A 17,522-nucleotide genomic window follows, 5' to 3' on the forward strand; every position below is an offset into this window, starting at 1 on the left:
TCAGATATTTTTGTAAACAGATTGGATTAAACACAAGGATGAATTATTGTTCATCCTTAAAATTTTACAATCAAAGGTCCCAACCCTGTAAACACTTACTCACACGCTTAAGTTTACTTATGTGAGTAGTCTGATTTAATTTAGTGGTGCTACTTGTGAGAGTAAAGTTAAGTACATGTTTGCAGGATCTGGGCCAAACCTCACAAAGATTCTTTGACAGCTTATTTTTGTTAAGCATTCACAAAAATTGAGTTCATAATTGGCATGGAGCATAATTAAGAAGTGAAATGATCTTCTAGAAATCTAAACTTCCTAGAGTTTAAAGAATTCCTGCTTTGTCAGTAGTTGATTGGGATATGGAAGAATGCCATATACTTTTTGTATTTCTTTTCCTTGATGATGCAATTTGATTTCTGGATGATGACTTCCATGACATTTCAAGTAGAGCATTAGGACAGTGTACAATACTGCTAGTACATGACTTACCTAAACATGTACTCTGGTTCTTCTTCGAGTGCTTGCTCGTATCAGTTCCAGTTAGGTGTGCGCGCGCTGCGTGCACGGCTGTCGGAAGGTTTTCCGTAGCAGCCACCCGTCGGGCCGGCTGTGGAGCCACCTGGAGTGATGCCGATATGGCGCTTTATATATGACCCTGCCGGCCCGACCCCCCTTCAGTTCCTTCTTACTGCCAGTGACAGTTGTTGGAACAGTGGTTTCTTGTTCTCCAGTTGTCCACTACTCCCTAGCTATCTTACTTATCTCTGTATATAGTTACCCACTGTTAGTTAATTGTTAGTCATTATCTCTAGTGTTAAGTATAGTTTATAGCAGTTGAGGGTTTTCCCCTTCAACGAGTGTCCTATGGGGCATGCCGTCCCAGGGCTTCAAACTTTGTAGCTCTTGCGGCAAGCCTATGCCCACGGCAATCCGCACAACTCCTGTCTTCGGTGCCTGGGAGAGGCCCACCAGGCAGACAAGTGTAAACTTTGCAAGGCGTTTAAATCCCAAACCAGAAAGGAGAGGGACACTTGCCTGAAATAACTCCACATGGAGTCTGTTCTCCGTCCGCCACAAGGCTTGGGCCCGAGCGCCTCGATGCAGAGTGCTCCTCCAGGGTGCCATCTACAGCACTGCAAAAGGACTCGGCACGCCCTCCTCGGGGCTGGTGATCTCCCGGGGCCCAGAAGCGCTCCCCCCGGCACTGCTCCCCCTCCCTGGCCGCCTGTAAAAAGCAGGCCATGGGAGGACTTCCTCAGAGGCTTGAAGCAGATGCCGCAGCCCCAGCAGGACACCCATAAGACTGACAGACCCTCCAGTAGGCCTCAGCCCGCATGGGCCCTTGGTCCCCCGGGCAGCCCCACACCACCAGACCCCCTGCAGCTGCAGGTGGAGGAGGTCACGCTGACCTCAACTCCGGACACTTTTGAGGCCTCTAGAGGGCTCATTGAGATGACTGCGCCTGTGTCCCCGATCTCAAGGCCTCCACCAGCTCGAGCCCCGGTACCGTCAAGGGGCAAACCAGCAATGTTTGGGCCATCTGCCCCCAGACCAGCATCACCGCGCCGGCCTGAGTCCCGGCGCCGTTCTGAGTCCCAGCACCGCACGTATGCTACACGCCAGTCTGACTTGCGGCACTGGTCTTGCAGCCCCGATCCTCGGAGCTGTTCCCCGCTCTAGGTGGTCATCAGCTGATAGGTTGTGGTCCCGCTTGAGGTCTAGGTCATGGTCTGAGACCTCGCGGCACTGCTCAGACCATCCTCGTTCCATGCACCGCTCTCCATTGCAGCACCGCACCTCTCCAAGTTGCCGATCGTGGCGCAGATCTCCGGCACGGCAACGGTCATGGTTGCTCTCTCAACGCCGTTCCCCATTGAGGCAAGGTCCAACTTCTTGGCGCCTGTCGACCTCACGGTACCGCTCTCCACAACGGCACTGGTTGCCGCCTGGATCTCGCTATTCGTTGCGGTACCCATCCCACCAGTTGCAGGACACGGCGCTTTCCTTGATGCACTCGAGCACCGCCCCTCCTTGACTGTCCCGCTCCCAATCTCCCTCCCTTAGGTGGAAATGGCTATGCACAAAAAGTAAATAAACTACGAATAGTTATTTCCCCTCTCTGATCCCATTCAATTCACAGTACTAGTTTTCACATTTTCAGATAGTAGTGTGTTTTTTTTTTTTTTTTTTTTTTAATGGATCCATATCCCTTTAACATTTCAGGAGGATAGATTATTGCATTTTCTTTTACCTTTACCTTAATAATTTGAGCATAAAGTATCAGTCATTAATTTAAAGAAAATATTGTCAACTCAAATTTTAGCCAACATTTAGATTTTTAAAATAAAATATTTAAAAATCAGAAGCCCTATAGAAATCAATAATTTGTTCCAAAATATTCAGTGTAAACCGTAATTGCCATCCAGTTTTTGCAGCAGAGAGAACCTGAAAGAGCACAGATCAGAAGCAAAACCGAAACTGATTCATTAATTTTTACTGTCCAAGCTGGACAAATGCAAAAAGTAAGTAAATGGTTAAAAGGAAATTGTATTATTAGTTTGAATAACCTGTAGCCTTACTAGTAACCAAGAAATTAGTTTGTTTAAAATACAAGATGTTTAAATTTATCCAGCTCACTTTTAAAAAAATATATTAATAACTTATAAAGAAAAGGAGTACTAGTGGCACCTTAGAAACTAACCAATTTATTTGAGCATAAGCTTTCATGCATCCGATGAAGTGAGCTGTAGCTCACGAAAGCTTATGCTCAAATAAATTGGTTAGTCTCTAAGGTGCCACAAGTCCTCCTGTTCTTTTTGCGAATACAGACTAACACGGCTGCTTCTCTGAAACCTGTCGTTAATAACTTAATAATTTCTACCTGCTCCAGCAGAGGGTGCAGCAACCCATGCACATTACAGTTCGGCGTATGCTCCTGTCATTATGACCGTATAATGCGTGGTGGATAGAGCTGGGTATTTTACAAATAAAAATAATTGATTATCTTAGGAACATACTGTTAAATTGGGGTATAACAAAGGAGTTTAAAGCAGGATCTTTATCCTCTTTAAATGTTGACCTATAGATAAAGAGAAGATAAGTATTCTGGAGGTGGAGTTACAATATATTTAACTTCAGCATCGAAGTATAATGTTATGGTTTTTATCAACCAAAATTTATTTCTGAGAATTTTAATCATGCCCACAGTCTATGAATTTCAAACTCTAATTTTAAAATGTTTTAATTAATTTAATATTATGCTCACTCCACCTTCCACTCAAAGTTTTCAGTGTAGGTGAGATTTGTTACCCTAATATTACTGTTTGGTTTTCTAAAGCTAAACTTGAGTTCTTTTTTTCTCTTGTGTGTGGGGGGAAATCCAGAGCAAATCCAAGTGGAAAAGAAACACTATACCTATCTGAGGTCTCTCATTCGCATAGTTTCTGAGCAATTCACAAACTGCCTCTGTGAAATAGCAATGCCATATTACAGAAGGGAAACAGAGGCACAGAGTGATCGAGAGTGGGATCCACAAATGTATTTAGGCACCTAAGTCCTGATTTTAGGCACTGCTGCGATCCACAAACCTCCAGCTCAGCTAATCCCGTAAGCGCCTGAACTCGCTTGGTGCCTAAGTTTTTGCCGTAAAGGTTCCCTATGTTTCTGGCTCTGATTGTGTGCACTGCAGCCCTACTCTAGGTGACTGGGCACCTAAGTCCCAGAGTAATTCACAAAGTAGGGGAGAGAGGTTGTTTGGCTACCTAAGTCACATGCAGGGCCCGATCCAGTAGGCGAGCTCAGAGGTAGCCTAACTCCACACAAAACAGCCAGGGGGAGGAGCAGGCGGAGGAGGATTTTACAACTTTTAGCTGAGTGGTTAGCGTTTTTAGCCTTCCTCTGCAGCGGGGGCATGGGTCACTTGTGGGTTTAAACTAGTGTAAATGGCGGATTCTCTGTAACTTGAAGTCTTTAAATCATGCCTTGAGGACTTCAGTAACTCAGCTGGAGGTTAGAGGTCTATTACATGAGTGAGTGGGTGGGTGAGGTTCTGAGGCCTGCAATGTACAGTAGGTGAGCCTAGATGATCATGATGGTCCTCTTAGACATGGGATGTGGGAGACTGCTGGATCAAGTCTTCCCTGTGCCTGAGGAGGAGAAGGGATTTGAACAGTGATCTGCCCGCCTGAGGAGAGTGCCCCAAACACTTGGCTATGGAATGTTGTGGCTTGGATCTCCCTAAATCTCTCCTATTGAAGTTGTTCCACTTAAATTAAATATTGATTAGGCCAGAGCAAGAGTTAGAATGACTCTGTATCCTAGTGGTTAGGGCATTCACCTGCAAGGTGGCAGATCCTTGGCAGCCAAACTCCTGTCTTCCCTGCAGTTTGTGACTCTCAAACAGTGATAGGTGCCTCCCTGCAGCCAGGACTTGGCACCAAATTCAGAGAGAGGAGTGGGGCTTCTCATTGCATCTCCCATTGTCTAGCTTAGACAGCTCCCTGCCCACCATGCGGTCTTTGTGCATCACATTCTAAGGCACCTATCTCTCCCCATTCATTTTATAGGAGCCGAAGTCAGGCTTTGTGGATCTCAGCGTTGTTCCAGTGATTTTTTAGGCCTCTAAAAGTTACACGCTGTGAAGCTCAGCATCACAACACTTAAGTCTCCTTTGTGGATCCAGGCCTAAATGACTTGCCCAAGGTGTCTCAGGAAGTCTGTGGCAGGGATTTGAACACTGGTGTCCCAAGCCAAGCCCTAGGATCACCTTGCTCTCCAGTACATATACTTCTACACAGAATGAGAGGAGAAAAAAAATAAATCCAATGAAATAATGATTTCATCATCTTGGTTTTGTTGTAGAATGTAAAATCTGTGTAAAATTCTGCGACTGCAGAGACCTCAGCGATTTGAAATTGATGAGTGGGGAAAATTACTAGTTTTCGGGCAGACTGCTTGTGGACTTGCATTACATGTCTCAGCAACCAAGTGCTATTGTCCAGAAACATTTTTCTATGCATGTGAGTAATATTAATCGATGCTGTCTGTTAAGCCTTGCTGAAATTCATGAAAGCATCTCAGTCATTTAATTAATATGCTACATATAAAAACAAAACAATGAAAAGTAAAGATTGCAAATGGCAAATTTTATTTTCACATTTATAACTAAACAAAAGCTTAAGTTAAATTTCCTTTCCTCCAAAGGATTTGTAATGGAGGCTGAAATACTCTTTAACTACGTCCTTACTACCAGACTCCACTATAACAAATCATACAGAACTTACCATGTTATGTCAGCATGGTACACAGCCAGCAAAAAGCAATAATCTCACAACTGCCTTTATAAAAAAAATCATTTCTTTTTAAACAAAATTACTTTATTAGTTCAGTAATAATTTCAGGGCTGTTCAAGATAAGGAGCAGCATTTGGGAGGGGTTTCATTTCCTGTCTGCTACTTTATCAGTCAGAACTACATCTCGAATGTCTGAAGATTGTGTATTTATAACTGAACTCTAATAAAGTCCATGCTGGGGAATCTGCACACCTGACTTGGTCATTGTGATTATATATTAGATACCAAACTTGTGTTCCCTTTTTTTAATGTTACTATGCATATTTCATTAAGATTTTGCCTGCATCCTTGCTGCATCTGTTAGAAAGGATTTGAAAGGTGATAATATCTTATAAAGTCTGCTCACTGTAGCCAAGCTGGTTAGTGGATGTAAGTTACTGTAGAAGAAAGTCCTTTGGCTTGCTCATTTAAGCAAAATGTCCATGTTAGTGGGACAGAAATTCTCTTTAAATGAAGTGTTAGTCATGAATAATTAATAAAGCAAGAAAGGAGGCTTGTTAATTCTAGTACACTAGGTAAAACCTAGTGTGTAGCTGTCATAGCAATGGAAGGATTTGTTCTTTCACTATTTTCAGTGTTAAAATCTTTTAAATTGTGTTTTATTTTCCCTTACCACTAGAAAGCCTTTTATTGAGCACATAGACTATAGCAATAAATCATTTGAGTCTTTAAAAATAACGCAGAACAGAAATTTATTTCTGATACATTTTCTCAAAAGGACCTGTCCCCTATATTCCTCTTCATCTAGGACTTGTCTGTATGACTGCTGCATTGTTGCTTGCTCTGCTCCTGTCTATGGAGTTTAATAGACCATCCTTCGGTGCAAATTGAGACTTCATTTACAGCAAGTGGGGTGCCTGCTTCCGTATCACTTAAGATCCCTCCATGCAGATTTCCCTGTCCTAGCAACTTTTAGAAATTGCAGTCTTCTCCTTTACACTGTGGGCTTGTCTACATAGGGAAATGCACCAGCAGAACTTTAGTGTAGTCATACCAGTATAACTCCCTGTAGGGAGACTCTTATTCCAGTAAATTTCCCCATTTAGATAAGTTCTCATGGTACTTTACACTGCTCTTGCAACATAACAGGGCCTTAAAGTGGGTGTAACTAAGGCTCCTTTAAGGCTCCGTTTTTTTTTGCCAGAGCTGTATGAGATGGCATTAGTATGAATGAGAGTCAAATCCTGAGATTCCTGATGTGATGTGAGAAGAACTAAGTACTGTACTTACGATCTGTGATCCAGTTATCTTTGGTCTTGCCTTCACTACAAAAAAAGATATGTTCTTAACTCAAGTTAGCTAACTCAAGATAAAATCCTAATGAAGACAGAGCAGTTTGTGGTTTTTGCATGAGTTAGCAGGTCGAGTTAGAGTAGGTTTGCCCAAGTCTTTAGCTTGACCTGCTAACTCATGTGAAATATGAGCTGTCTTATCATTAGGATTTTACCTTGCGTTAGCTAACTCAAGTTAAATCATTTTTTTTTGTCATAGTGCAAACAAGGTCATTGAATGTAGTGGGGTAGCTGGCCTTGCCAGCTTCTTGGATATTGTCCTATCTTATATTTAACAACTAATCACATATTTAAAATGTATGGAATATATATACAGTAGGGTTTTCAGAAACAATGGGAACAGGTCAATATGATAGTCTAATTCTGCTGTCTTTTGGGGGATCAACTTTGGCTTCCACTGGCTTTTGTTTTGTGAATGTCCACAATTAAAATGATTTCAGCAAGTTGATGAAATAGCACTGTAACACATTTTTATATCCTGGAAGGATCTATGCTATTATTAGAGATGTTCTCTTACTTTGGGCCAAAATTATTTTCTGTTCTTCATAGCCCTGCATCTTATCCCCTGCCTTAATTTATAACAATATAACATTAGAAATGCTGCCCCTTAAAATGAAGGCTGTGGGGAACCCTTATAGTGAATCTCACGTTGTTGGTTGATTGTTAATTCCATCCGGCCTTAAATGGAAAAGAGCATCCACAGGTATTAAAAAAACAATCTAAATGTATCCACTTAACTTGTGAGTCAGTTAAAATAATCATAGATGTACTAATTGTCTGCAGACCTCCAGACATAAAAGGTGTCCTGGAGTGACCAAGAGGTATGCTGACTGTTATGGTGGCGAAACCCAAGACTTACTTGCTTCAGAGAGTTCAGCACCCTCGCAGACATCATCTCTTACGCTATCATCCCAAACTTTGTATTGGAACTGACCACCTCTTGTCTCCAACCGGCTAATCCTACACATATGGCCCCGATGTGTTTTTGAGTTTAGGAGGGGTCATAGGGAGCGCAAAAATCACCCTCCTATTTTTGGCAGACCACAACCTTCTCCAAGCACAGTCCTCAAACAGGATGGTGGCTCTCATTGTTGTCCACCTTCATAACCACATGGATCCAGTTAAACATAACAGCATCCTCAGAGAAAACAATGGTGAACAGGTAGCATTTTGTCAAACCTACCATTCCTTGGGCTATGATTGTACACCGAACGCAGCCAGAAATATGGCACCACACTATTATATCACCATGGTTTGCTGATAGTCTACAATAATGAAAGAGGGAGGGAAGGACATTTGAATGCCTGTGTTGAAAATCTAAGGTAGAAGCATTCAATACAAGAATCTCCTGTGGTCCTAATCCACAGTCAGGATAGAAACAGAGATCATTTATTTTCTTGACCATTGCAGCCACTGTATCACTACCATCAGGACTTTCTGGGACTGTAAATTGCTTCATCAATCCAGACTACATACACTCTACCTAGGAAACCAGTATTACCTGCTTTGAGAACTATCAGCATGTTTCACAGAGAAGATATTCCAAATGTGGGATGATGGGTTCTGTGAACAAGAACCATACACCTCTCTTCCAGAGGAGAGAAGAATGGTCATAGGCCCTCCCCAGCTTCAGACTGAAGTGCAGAATTTACATACAACCTAATCTTCACCCACAACAACTAAGAGGAAAAATTTAAAAGAGGAGGAGGAGGAGAAGGTGTCTTTCTCTCTCACAAGTGTGCATCCGCACGCACAAATTCCAACAACCTGATGATGAGGGGGCAGAAACTAAGGCCTGGTCTATGCTAAAAAGTTAGGTAGACCCAGCTGTCACTCAGGGGTGTGAAAAATCCACACCCGCTGAGCAGCACAGTTAAGCCGAACTAAGTTGCAGACAGGGCTAGGTTGATGGAAGAATTCTTCCGTCAATCTAGCTACCACCTCTTGGGGAGGTGGATTACCTACTCGGACAGGAGAGCCCCTTCCAACGGTGTGTAGGCGATACCACTGTAGCATTTCACATGTAGATAAGCCCATAGCTCACTAGACTCTGTTGCTTTAATTCAGTTTTTGCAGGTGCTTAGATGCTAGGTTTATGGATGTCTGATAAAAACCTTTACTGTGATTATTTCCAGATTTGTATTTTATTTATTTATTGGGTCCCTCACTTTGAATCTTTGCCCCATATTTTCACCTTGTCAAGATGAGAGCTGTGTCTTTCCAGCTGAGGACTTGTCTGGTTTCATGTGAATACTTGGTCAGGATAACATGTTGTTGTAATTAAGCCTTGGGGCTACAACAATAGCCTAAAATCTGACATTGAAAGTTTTTGCTTTTGTGAACAGATTAACCATCTCAGCTTTTCTCATTTACTGACCAGTTAATAACTCTACTTACTCTACTGTTGGCGATTAGCCAGGGATTTTCTGCATACCAAGTTAAAACCAATTGGTTATAGTAGGAGATTAAAATTAATTCTGGTTTAATTTGTCTGACGGGTCATTAAGTCTAGTTTCATATCCCTTTGAAATGAATTACAAAACGAAGAGAAATAATTGATCCTGTGTGCCTAATGTTGAATGCCTTGAAAGAGAAACCTCCAGAAAGCTGGTAGATATCTTGTCAGAGAAAGATGATGCGGGTCTAAGGTGGCAGTTTACTTCTAAAGTGAGAAACCATGTAAAAGAAAAGGTTAAGGCAGTATATAATGTCCTGCATACAAGTATTTGCAGTACATAAGGTTTGGGTGGCAATCACAGATCATGCTTCCTTCCCTCACAAATCCGTAAAAGAGAATTTACCCCTAATCAAAAGTGCTTTGAGTGTAGCTTTATTAAAATACACTCTGCTGTAGGTGGTCTAAATTTTCATTGGGGTCATACGTCCTTTCCTGAGATGTCAGTGGAAGAATGCACTGGCGTTTCTCATGCACATCGAGATCCTAATTTAAGGTAATTGAATGTCCTAAAATTTTCCATGAGACATTCTTAATCTTACATGTTTTACAAGAGCTTTTTAATTTAAGCCCAGATAATAAGGTCCCATCTACACTAGGAAACTGACTCAGTGCTGAAAACGGTTGTCAGCAATGGGCCTTAGTCTTCCTTTCTGTAACAGTGCAGAATATGGTTTTGCTACATCTGCACTAGCAGTTAAATGGTTTTCAGCACCAATTCTGGGAGAACCATTGCTGACAACTGGTCCATTTCCTAGAGCAGTTGGGATCAATGGGTCTATATTAAATTAGAAGAACAGGGAAATGAAAAGTTTTCAGACTGCACCTTACATTCTTCAAAACATACACACGTATAATCACATGATTTACTCTTCTCCTTTTTGCTTAGGTATTTGAGGACTTTTGAATTATTGAGCTTTTTGTACAGCATTCAGAGTGCTATAAAATACAATCACAGTGAGACATACCTTAAACAATTCAAAACACTGGTCAGTAGTGTGGTCTTCACATCCCTCCATACCCATGTAGGAATGATTGTAAAGAAGAAATATATTTTAAGAAGTTATTTAAAATGAGAGAGAGAGAGAGAGGTTGCTTGGCAGACAAGAATTAGGAGAGTGTACTGGTATATGCAAAATCATGAAAGAAGGTTCAAACTCAAATGTGGGGGAAAAAGAAACCAAGAGGGATTTGGGAAGATTTTTCAGGGGTAATATACTGTAGTGCCTTAATGTTGTTATAAGAAGTTTTCCTTGGTTTGCACAGGAGCATTCTGTTTGTTTTTACTATAGGGTTAAAATATCTGCTCTTTACAGAAAATATTACACTATAAGCTTTGTGCCTCCAAAGAATAGCTTGACTGTGGACAAACAGAAAGCATGAGACAGATTGCTGAGTTTGTAGGGCCTTTAATAAATGAACTGTTGATAAGTAAAAACAATACAAAAGAACAGGAAGTTCTCATCTATCAGTGCTCATAGCAGAACAGGAAATTGTCACCCACAAACCATAAGAAGAGGTGTTTGTACTGGAGCCGTTTTCCTTAAACTTACTGACACTCTGGACAAACAAATGACAGGTGGACCTCTTTAGACCTTTATGTACAAAAACGAGAACCATATATTACTTTTGTATTTGTATAATATTTATAGACCAGCAAATCGATTTCTTGTAGGCTGAGTAGGAAGAAAAACATTCTAACCAGAGTTTCAGATATTTTGATATGAATACAGAAATAGGTTTTTCCTCTTTCCCCTCCACTCTACCCTGATGGGGCCCTTAGGAGAGCCTGCTCTTATAGCTGGGTCTCAAGGGAAAGTTAGCTAAAAGTTTTCTAAAAGATAAACTCTAGGAATTATTTGGGGGAAAGTTCTGGGGAAGTCAGATAAATGATCACAGTGATTCCTTCTGGCCTTGGAATCTATGACTATGCCAAGCAGAAGGCAACCGTGTTCCCCAAGAACTGGCGTCGTATCTCAGGGCAGGCTTATCCTAGAATTGCTACAGCAGCACCGCTGCAGTGCTGCTAGTGCAGACGCTCTCCTGTTGGCATAATTACACCACCCTTCTGAGCCGCGGTAACTGTGTTTGGTGTGAGAGCATCTCCTACCGACCTAGTGCTGTCCACACCAGCTCTTGGATCAGTGTAACTTATGTTGCTGAGGGGGTGGCTTTTCCACACCCCTGAGTGACTTAAGTTATATCAAAGTAAACTGTCGTGTACCTTCTAAGTCTCCTGTGTAACACTGTCACTATCCCACAGAGTCAGCCCTAAATAATCTTTTATATTAGGAAAGTTATACTGCTGGTCACATGACGTTGTGGAGATATGTAATATATGTGAAATTAAAATGAATGTTACTATTTAGTTTAGTTTTAAATAAATATTTGAAAAGAATCTGAAATGCTATTTTAAAAATTTGCTTCCTAAAACCACAAGAAAAAAGAAATGGATTAATGAAGTCAGGATTAATTCAATATGTTTGAAAATATAGAAAATGTAGATGAATGCATTCTAATTCCAGTCCAAAAAGTATGTTGCAGTGTAAAGGATGTAGTCATGAGCATCACTGTAGACTGTAAAAACAATGAGGAGTACTTGTGGCACCTTAGAGACTAACAAATTTATTTATGCATAAGCTTTCGTGGGCTAAGACCCACTTCATCAGGTGCATGGAGTGGAAAATACAGTAGGGAGATAAATATACATAGTACATGAAAAGATGGGAGTTGCCTTACCAATTCTAACAAGACAATTCAATTAAAGTGGGCTATTTTCCACTCCATGCATCTGATGAAGTGGGTCTTAGCCAATGAAAGCTTATGCCAAGATAAATTTGTTAGTCTCTAAGGTGCCACAAGTACTCGTTGTGTTTGCTGATTCAGAGTTGTAGCCGTGTTAGTCTGTAACTGTAAACTGTGTGTGTATATGATTTTGAATGGTTTACATTTGGGCAGGAGTGCAAGGCAGATGGCTCCACTGCAGTAATTCTGTGAACTGACCAATGGATGTAGCAGAACAGCAATGGGTTTGAAACCCTCCTAAAAATAAGTGCATTATTGTTGTCTGTGAGCCATGCTCAGCTTCACAAGCCCTGGGCCTAGAATGTGGTTTGTTTCCACACCTTAGGGTATCCACTGCTAGATAAGAGAGCTGCCCCTTAATGATAGGGATAACTGTAATCCTCAGCTTTCCATCCTGGAGTCACTACTGTTTGTTCCCCAAAAGTATACAGCATGCTTTTTTTTTTTTTTGCTTTTTTTATTATTATTATTATTACTCAACTTTACAGGATTTACCATTTTTGAAGCCTGGATATAACTTTAGGTTTTTCTCTCTCCTGCCAAGGCCCACTCCATACACAGCTATTCAACCTTTAGCAAAATAGATCATTAGAATGTGCAGTGTTTCAGAGCTGCTTTTTCTAGTCCTCCTCCTTTTACTTGTCTAATATTGGTCACTTATATTGAAGGAAGTTAGTTATTGAGGGGAAGGGCTTGAAAAGAATAGTTTGAATGGTTTAAGCTTCTTTCTGCTTTAGTATTTTTTCCCTGAATGTAGGCTACATTATAGCAGAAAGCTTGTAAAAAAGTTGAGTACAGGTAAATTAATATAAGTTCTAATATTCAGTGAACACCTGTATATAGTCTTCAAAATATTAACTACCCTAGTACCATTGTTTCTGTTGCTGTGCTATAGAAAACAATCGGGGGCCCTTTCAGAGATATTGCCTTGGTTGGGTATAGAGATGGGATACACGAGTTATAAAAGTTCGGTTCTTTTTACGTATACTTACTGCTGGAATAAGCTAGCGAAGAGATCTCTATTTGATATACTAAATACTGTTCAAAGCTTGAGAAACAGCACTTAACTTTTTTCCATGTTGAGAAACAGCACTCAGCTTATTTCCGTGTTGACATGATTTCAACAGCATATGAAACGAGGGACATGGCACATTGCTATTTTGCAAGCACCAAATGAAAGCAGAAGCTGCATCTATCAGCAGATCTGTTTGAATTTGTGTGTGCTATATTTATTTGGCTTTCCTCAGTGCAACTTTTCATTTCATTGTATTTTTTTTATTAGTGATTGACACAAACGCTCTTTTTAAAAATCTGATGTTGAGCATGGTTCATGCATTATTGAAAAGATCAGCTGCCAAAATGCAAAAGAGAGGTTTTTTTCAGTGTTCCCCCTAGAAAAGACTGCTAATTGATACCTAACTACATAAACAAGGCAATGTGCCATGTCCTCTTAATGAATCTGTTTAACAAACAAAATATTGTCTACTGTTTGGGGGGGGGAAGAGATGCGGTTAAAAAGACAACAGTAACTAAGACATTTTTAGTTAAAAATATGATTAGATAACTGAGAGAGTTGTATTTGTCTTAATTGACATTTTCAGTTTGTTAATTTTTTCAGTTTGTTTCTTATGTTGTGTTTTCTTAAACTACGGAAGGCTAATGCTGCTATTTTCTGGCATATTAAAAATCTTGAAAAGTTTAAAATAAAAGATTAATGGATTAAATGGTTATTGTAACATGACCATAGTTCAGACTCAAGGGCATTTCGTATCTTCAAATTGCAAAACTACTAACATAGCTCAGGACTTGGTCAAAACAACTGTTTCATAAGTGCAGGAATACTTATAGGGTGTTGTGTAGAATTCTTTCATGCCTGATATTGTACTATAAGGTAGAGGTGTGTGTGTGTAACCACACAAGTTTTGTGTAATTGTGATTCCATGGAAGATTATTTGTACATAGTATTTATGGAAGTACAAATACACAAAACTACTGTGGTTATGTGTCTACTTGTTAGTGGACACTAATTAGTCTACAGCAAAAAATAGATGTGAAGAATGGAAGCAAGAAAAGAGGGCAGATCAACTAGCATTATCTGCAGAGATTGTGTCAGGAAATTAATTCCTTGGCATTTATATCCGAGGTATTATAAGATCATTGTGATGAATTTTTTAAATTATTGTTACCTTTAAATTGGCAAATTCCTATAACTTTGTTGTTAATAGTGTGTCCATTATTGTAGAGCTGATGAATTCACAGGCCATGTGAATTCTGACCAAAGACCTTCCTGTTTTATGGCATTAGAAATCTTTTAACCTTTAAAAAAACTGCAGCTATATTTATCCTTCAATGTTCACATACAACTCCCTAATGTTAATAGAAATTAGATTAATCTATTGATGGGAGAACAGACCCCTAAGTACTTAATATACTGTGGGTTTTTGTTTCATTTTCCACAATTTTTTTTTTTTTTTTTTTGGTAGCAAAAACCGAGCAAGGTTTAGTGCTAAGGAAATTGAGGGGCTGATTCTACATTAGCTAGGATCATAGTTTCAGAGTAGCAGCCGTGTTAGTCTGTGTTTGTGAAAAGAAAAGGAATACTTGTGGCACCTTAGAGAACAAATCCGATGAAGTGAGCTGTAGCTCACGAAAGCTTATGCTCAAATAAATTTTAGTCTCTAAGGTGCCACAAGTACTCCTTTTTCGGATCATAGTGTGAGTAGTCACGGTTTAAGCTTCCCTCTATATCACTGCCAGTGCATTTCAGTCTGATCTGCATTACCTCTTGCTATTTCAGTCTTGGGTTCTCGCACCACTGCTCTGCTAATATACCTCAACACAGATAATTTTTTTTATATGTAACACATACACACAATCAGTGCTCCAGCGCCCTGTGGTATTACACTTGCAAGTATCTCTTGAGCAGAGATTGCTTATTTTGTTGAATTGGACCAAATTGTATTGTTCTTTGGTGAGGTAATTTTCTTGGAAATTGTGTTGTAAAACTGATTATTATTTCTATACTAATTTGGGATAGTTTCTTTCCGTGGTACAATGCACTGATCTATTTTATGTTTGTTAATTATTTTTCAGTTTGTTTCTTACGACTCCTCAGAATAAAGCTGTAAAAGTTATAATAATAATACAGTGAAACCACTTTATTAAAAAAAATAAGCTGTGGATTATTATAGTGTTAGAAAAATAACACCCAGTATAACCTGTGTAAACACAATAATCTAATTTTATTGCTAATAATATCTTTTAATAGGCATCTGTGGGTGAGAGTCTACAAAAAGAAGCATTAAAAAAGCAAGTAATGAAGCAAGTAAGTTGTGGTGTGGGAGTCCTCATGCATATAACAAAGTAAGAAATTGCTGTCATTAGTAACCATGCCAGCTAACGATGTTTTGCCCTTGCCAGCAATCTAGGCTGGCTGTCTTCCTGTAATCAACACACAGTTTTTTGGTTTTTTTTCAGTGTGGGTAAGAAGACTCCCTTCTTAACCATGCGTTTGTAACTAGTTTGGCCAGTCCCCTTTACTCCCAGTTCTCCATGCATCAGTACATCCCAGAATGCATTGCCACACATGCTGCATGTGCGCAAGTCCTTCACATTTAGAACTAATGTTTAAAAATTCACTCAAACATGGTGATTTTCTGCATCCCATCTGCAATGCAAGACTTCTTTAAAAACAGATTTAGAATTCTCTAGTGCCAATTTTTTGTGTTCTAATTTAGCAAATGTGAAGTAGGAGTCTTCCCCTAACAAAGGCTGATTTTTAACTTCCATGTTTCTACGGGTGTATTAAATTATTCCACTTTTCTGAACAAGACTGTTCTTGCAATTCTTTGGCTTTGTCCAGGAGCAGCTGAAAAATAGCCTAATGCAAACTTTGTAACTGAAGTTTCCATAGAGCTGAATATGGTTTACAACAAATACACGCACCGTAAAACCACGAGAAGTTGCATTTATTTCTGTGATGTAGAATGTAGTGATGCTTTATTGAATGAATATTTTAAACTTTTTTTTGGAGGGAGAATGTAATATTTTAAGGAAATTAAAGATGATAAAGTGTTGAGTTCTTGTATAATGGAGTTCTTACCAACAATGAGCCTTGTATTGTATTCAAGGGAAAGTTGTCCAGGAGGAATATGATACTTCTGTAAAGAGACCCAGCTATAGGAAAACAATTACACTTAGCCCAAACATAATACAAGGTTATTTATAGGAGGTAAAGTGCACGGGATAAAGTTCTGTAGATGACCTATAGCAGTATATTTAGAGAAAACTATGTAGAAAAATAGATGGACAAATTGGCTAAACTTTTTATTATTTGTATTTATTTAAAAAAATCCCATTGAATCTGAGCTCGGGATATTATTTGATGGGTAATTCTCCACTAAGCAGGATCCATAATAGCTTAATTGCTGTAATTATTATGTTTTCTCATTGTATTCTATTCCTTATCTCCTAAATATCGTTCTTCTTATAATTACTCTTATTTTTAATTCCGATACCAAACAAAGGACTTTGTATATGGAGTTATGGTGAATTTATGTTCAGTTTCGTAGTAGATTTATATAATGAACTAATGTAGTTAAAGCAAAATATATGAATAAAAAGTTTTAAAAGCTTAAAGTTGCAGGCTTCATTGGTCTGTGTTTCTCATTTTTTTTAAGACCAAACTTGAGATTCAGAAGGCCTTGGCAGAAGACTCCACAGTGTATGAATATGACAGTATTTATGATGAAATGCAGCAGCAGAAGAAAGAAAGTAATGCCAAAGTACTCTCCGGAAAAGATGACAAAAAGGTCCATAACTGAAAATGTATGCTGTCTGTGTTACCTCTGTATGCTGGGAATAACCATGGCTACTTAACTGATTTTACTAAGTTTTTTGATATCCTAGTAACGCGTTGTTCATTCTGTAGCAGGGCCCACAAGTGGTGTTGTGCTCAAAATTGTGTTATATAAAATTGTGATGTTGTAAGACTGGTAGTTGTAAGGTGTTGTAAAACTGGTAGTTCATCAACTATTTCAGGACTCTAGTCCCATTTCATTCTGTCGTTGATTGGAAGGACAACAGGCTCTGCATAGCTTCCCACCCATAAGTTCTGTGGGACAAGGACCACGTGAATTGCTGGAGAGCCTGTTCCAATGGGATAGTCCTGATAGCGCCTTTAGTCACTACAGCAGAGCTACTACTACTGATTCCGTAACAGGCAACCCAGCTGAACGGGGGAAGGGCTGTCTTTGGGCAACCTGACCAAACTTGGAGCAATGAGTATGCCTCTCACTAGTCAGCTGCTGTAGGGTTTGTCAAGAAGCTAAAGTAACTACATTTCGTCTGTAACATGTGAACCAATTTCTACAGCCCAATTCCTTATTCTAGAAAATGGCTGAATTATCGTGACAAATCACATTTTCATTATTGCTCATTGCATTTGGTAATGGAGTGTTTGTCAGGCTATGATAGGTCTAAATGAAGAATGCCTCCCATTCCCTTATAGCAAGTTGAAGAGGGAGAGAACTATCACAAGACAGAAAACTGCTGGAAGAAAGGTTGTATTGAAAGCATTTGATCTCAGTCTGAGCAGCAGTACACCACTTGAAGCTAGGCTCA

General features: G+C 39.7%; 1 protein-coding gene across 2 annotated transcripts in view; it reads left to right on the forward strand.

The window, feature by feature from the left end:
• The window catches only part of NSRP1 (nuclear speckle splicing regulatory protein 1), a 31,229-nt gene that overhangs the window by 4,028 nt on the left and 9,679 nt on the right, over positions 1-17,522 (forward strand). The window contains exons 3-4 of one of the 2 annotated variants that reach the window (XM_074974990.1): positions 15,169-15,225; positions 16,580-16,711. In XM_074974990.1, the coding sequence (XP_074831091.1) occupies positions 15,169-15,225; positions 16,580-16,711 (189 nt within the window). Of the gene's footprint in view, positions 1-15,168; positions 15,226-16,579; positions 16,728-17,522 lie in introns of those variants that run through there. The other variant, XM_074974991.1, reaches the window with a different exon arrangement.

Source organism: Natator depressus, chromosome 17 (genome assembly GCF_965152275.1).
Source record: "Natator depressus isolate rNatDep1 chromosome 17, rNatDep2.hap1, whole genome shotgun sequence".
In the NCBI taxonomy this organism is placed as follows: domain Eukaryota; kingdom Metazoa; phylum Chordata; order Testudines; family Cheloniidae; genus Natator; species Natator depressus.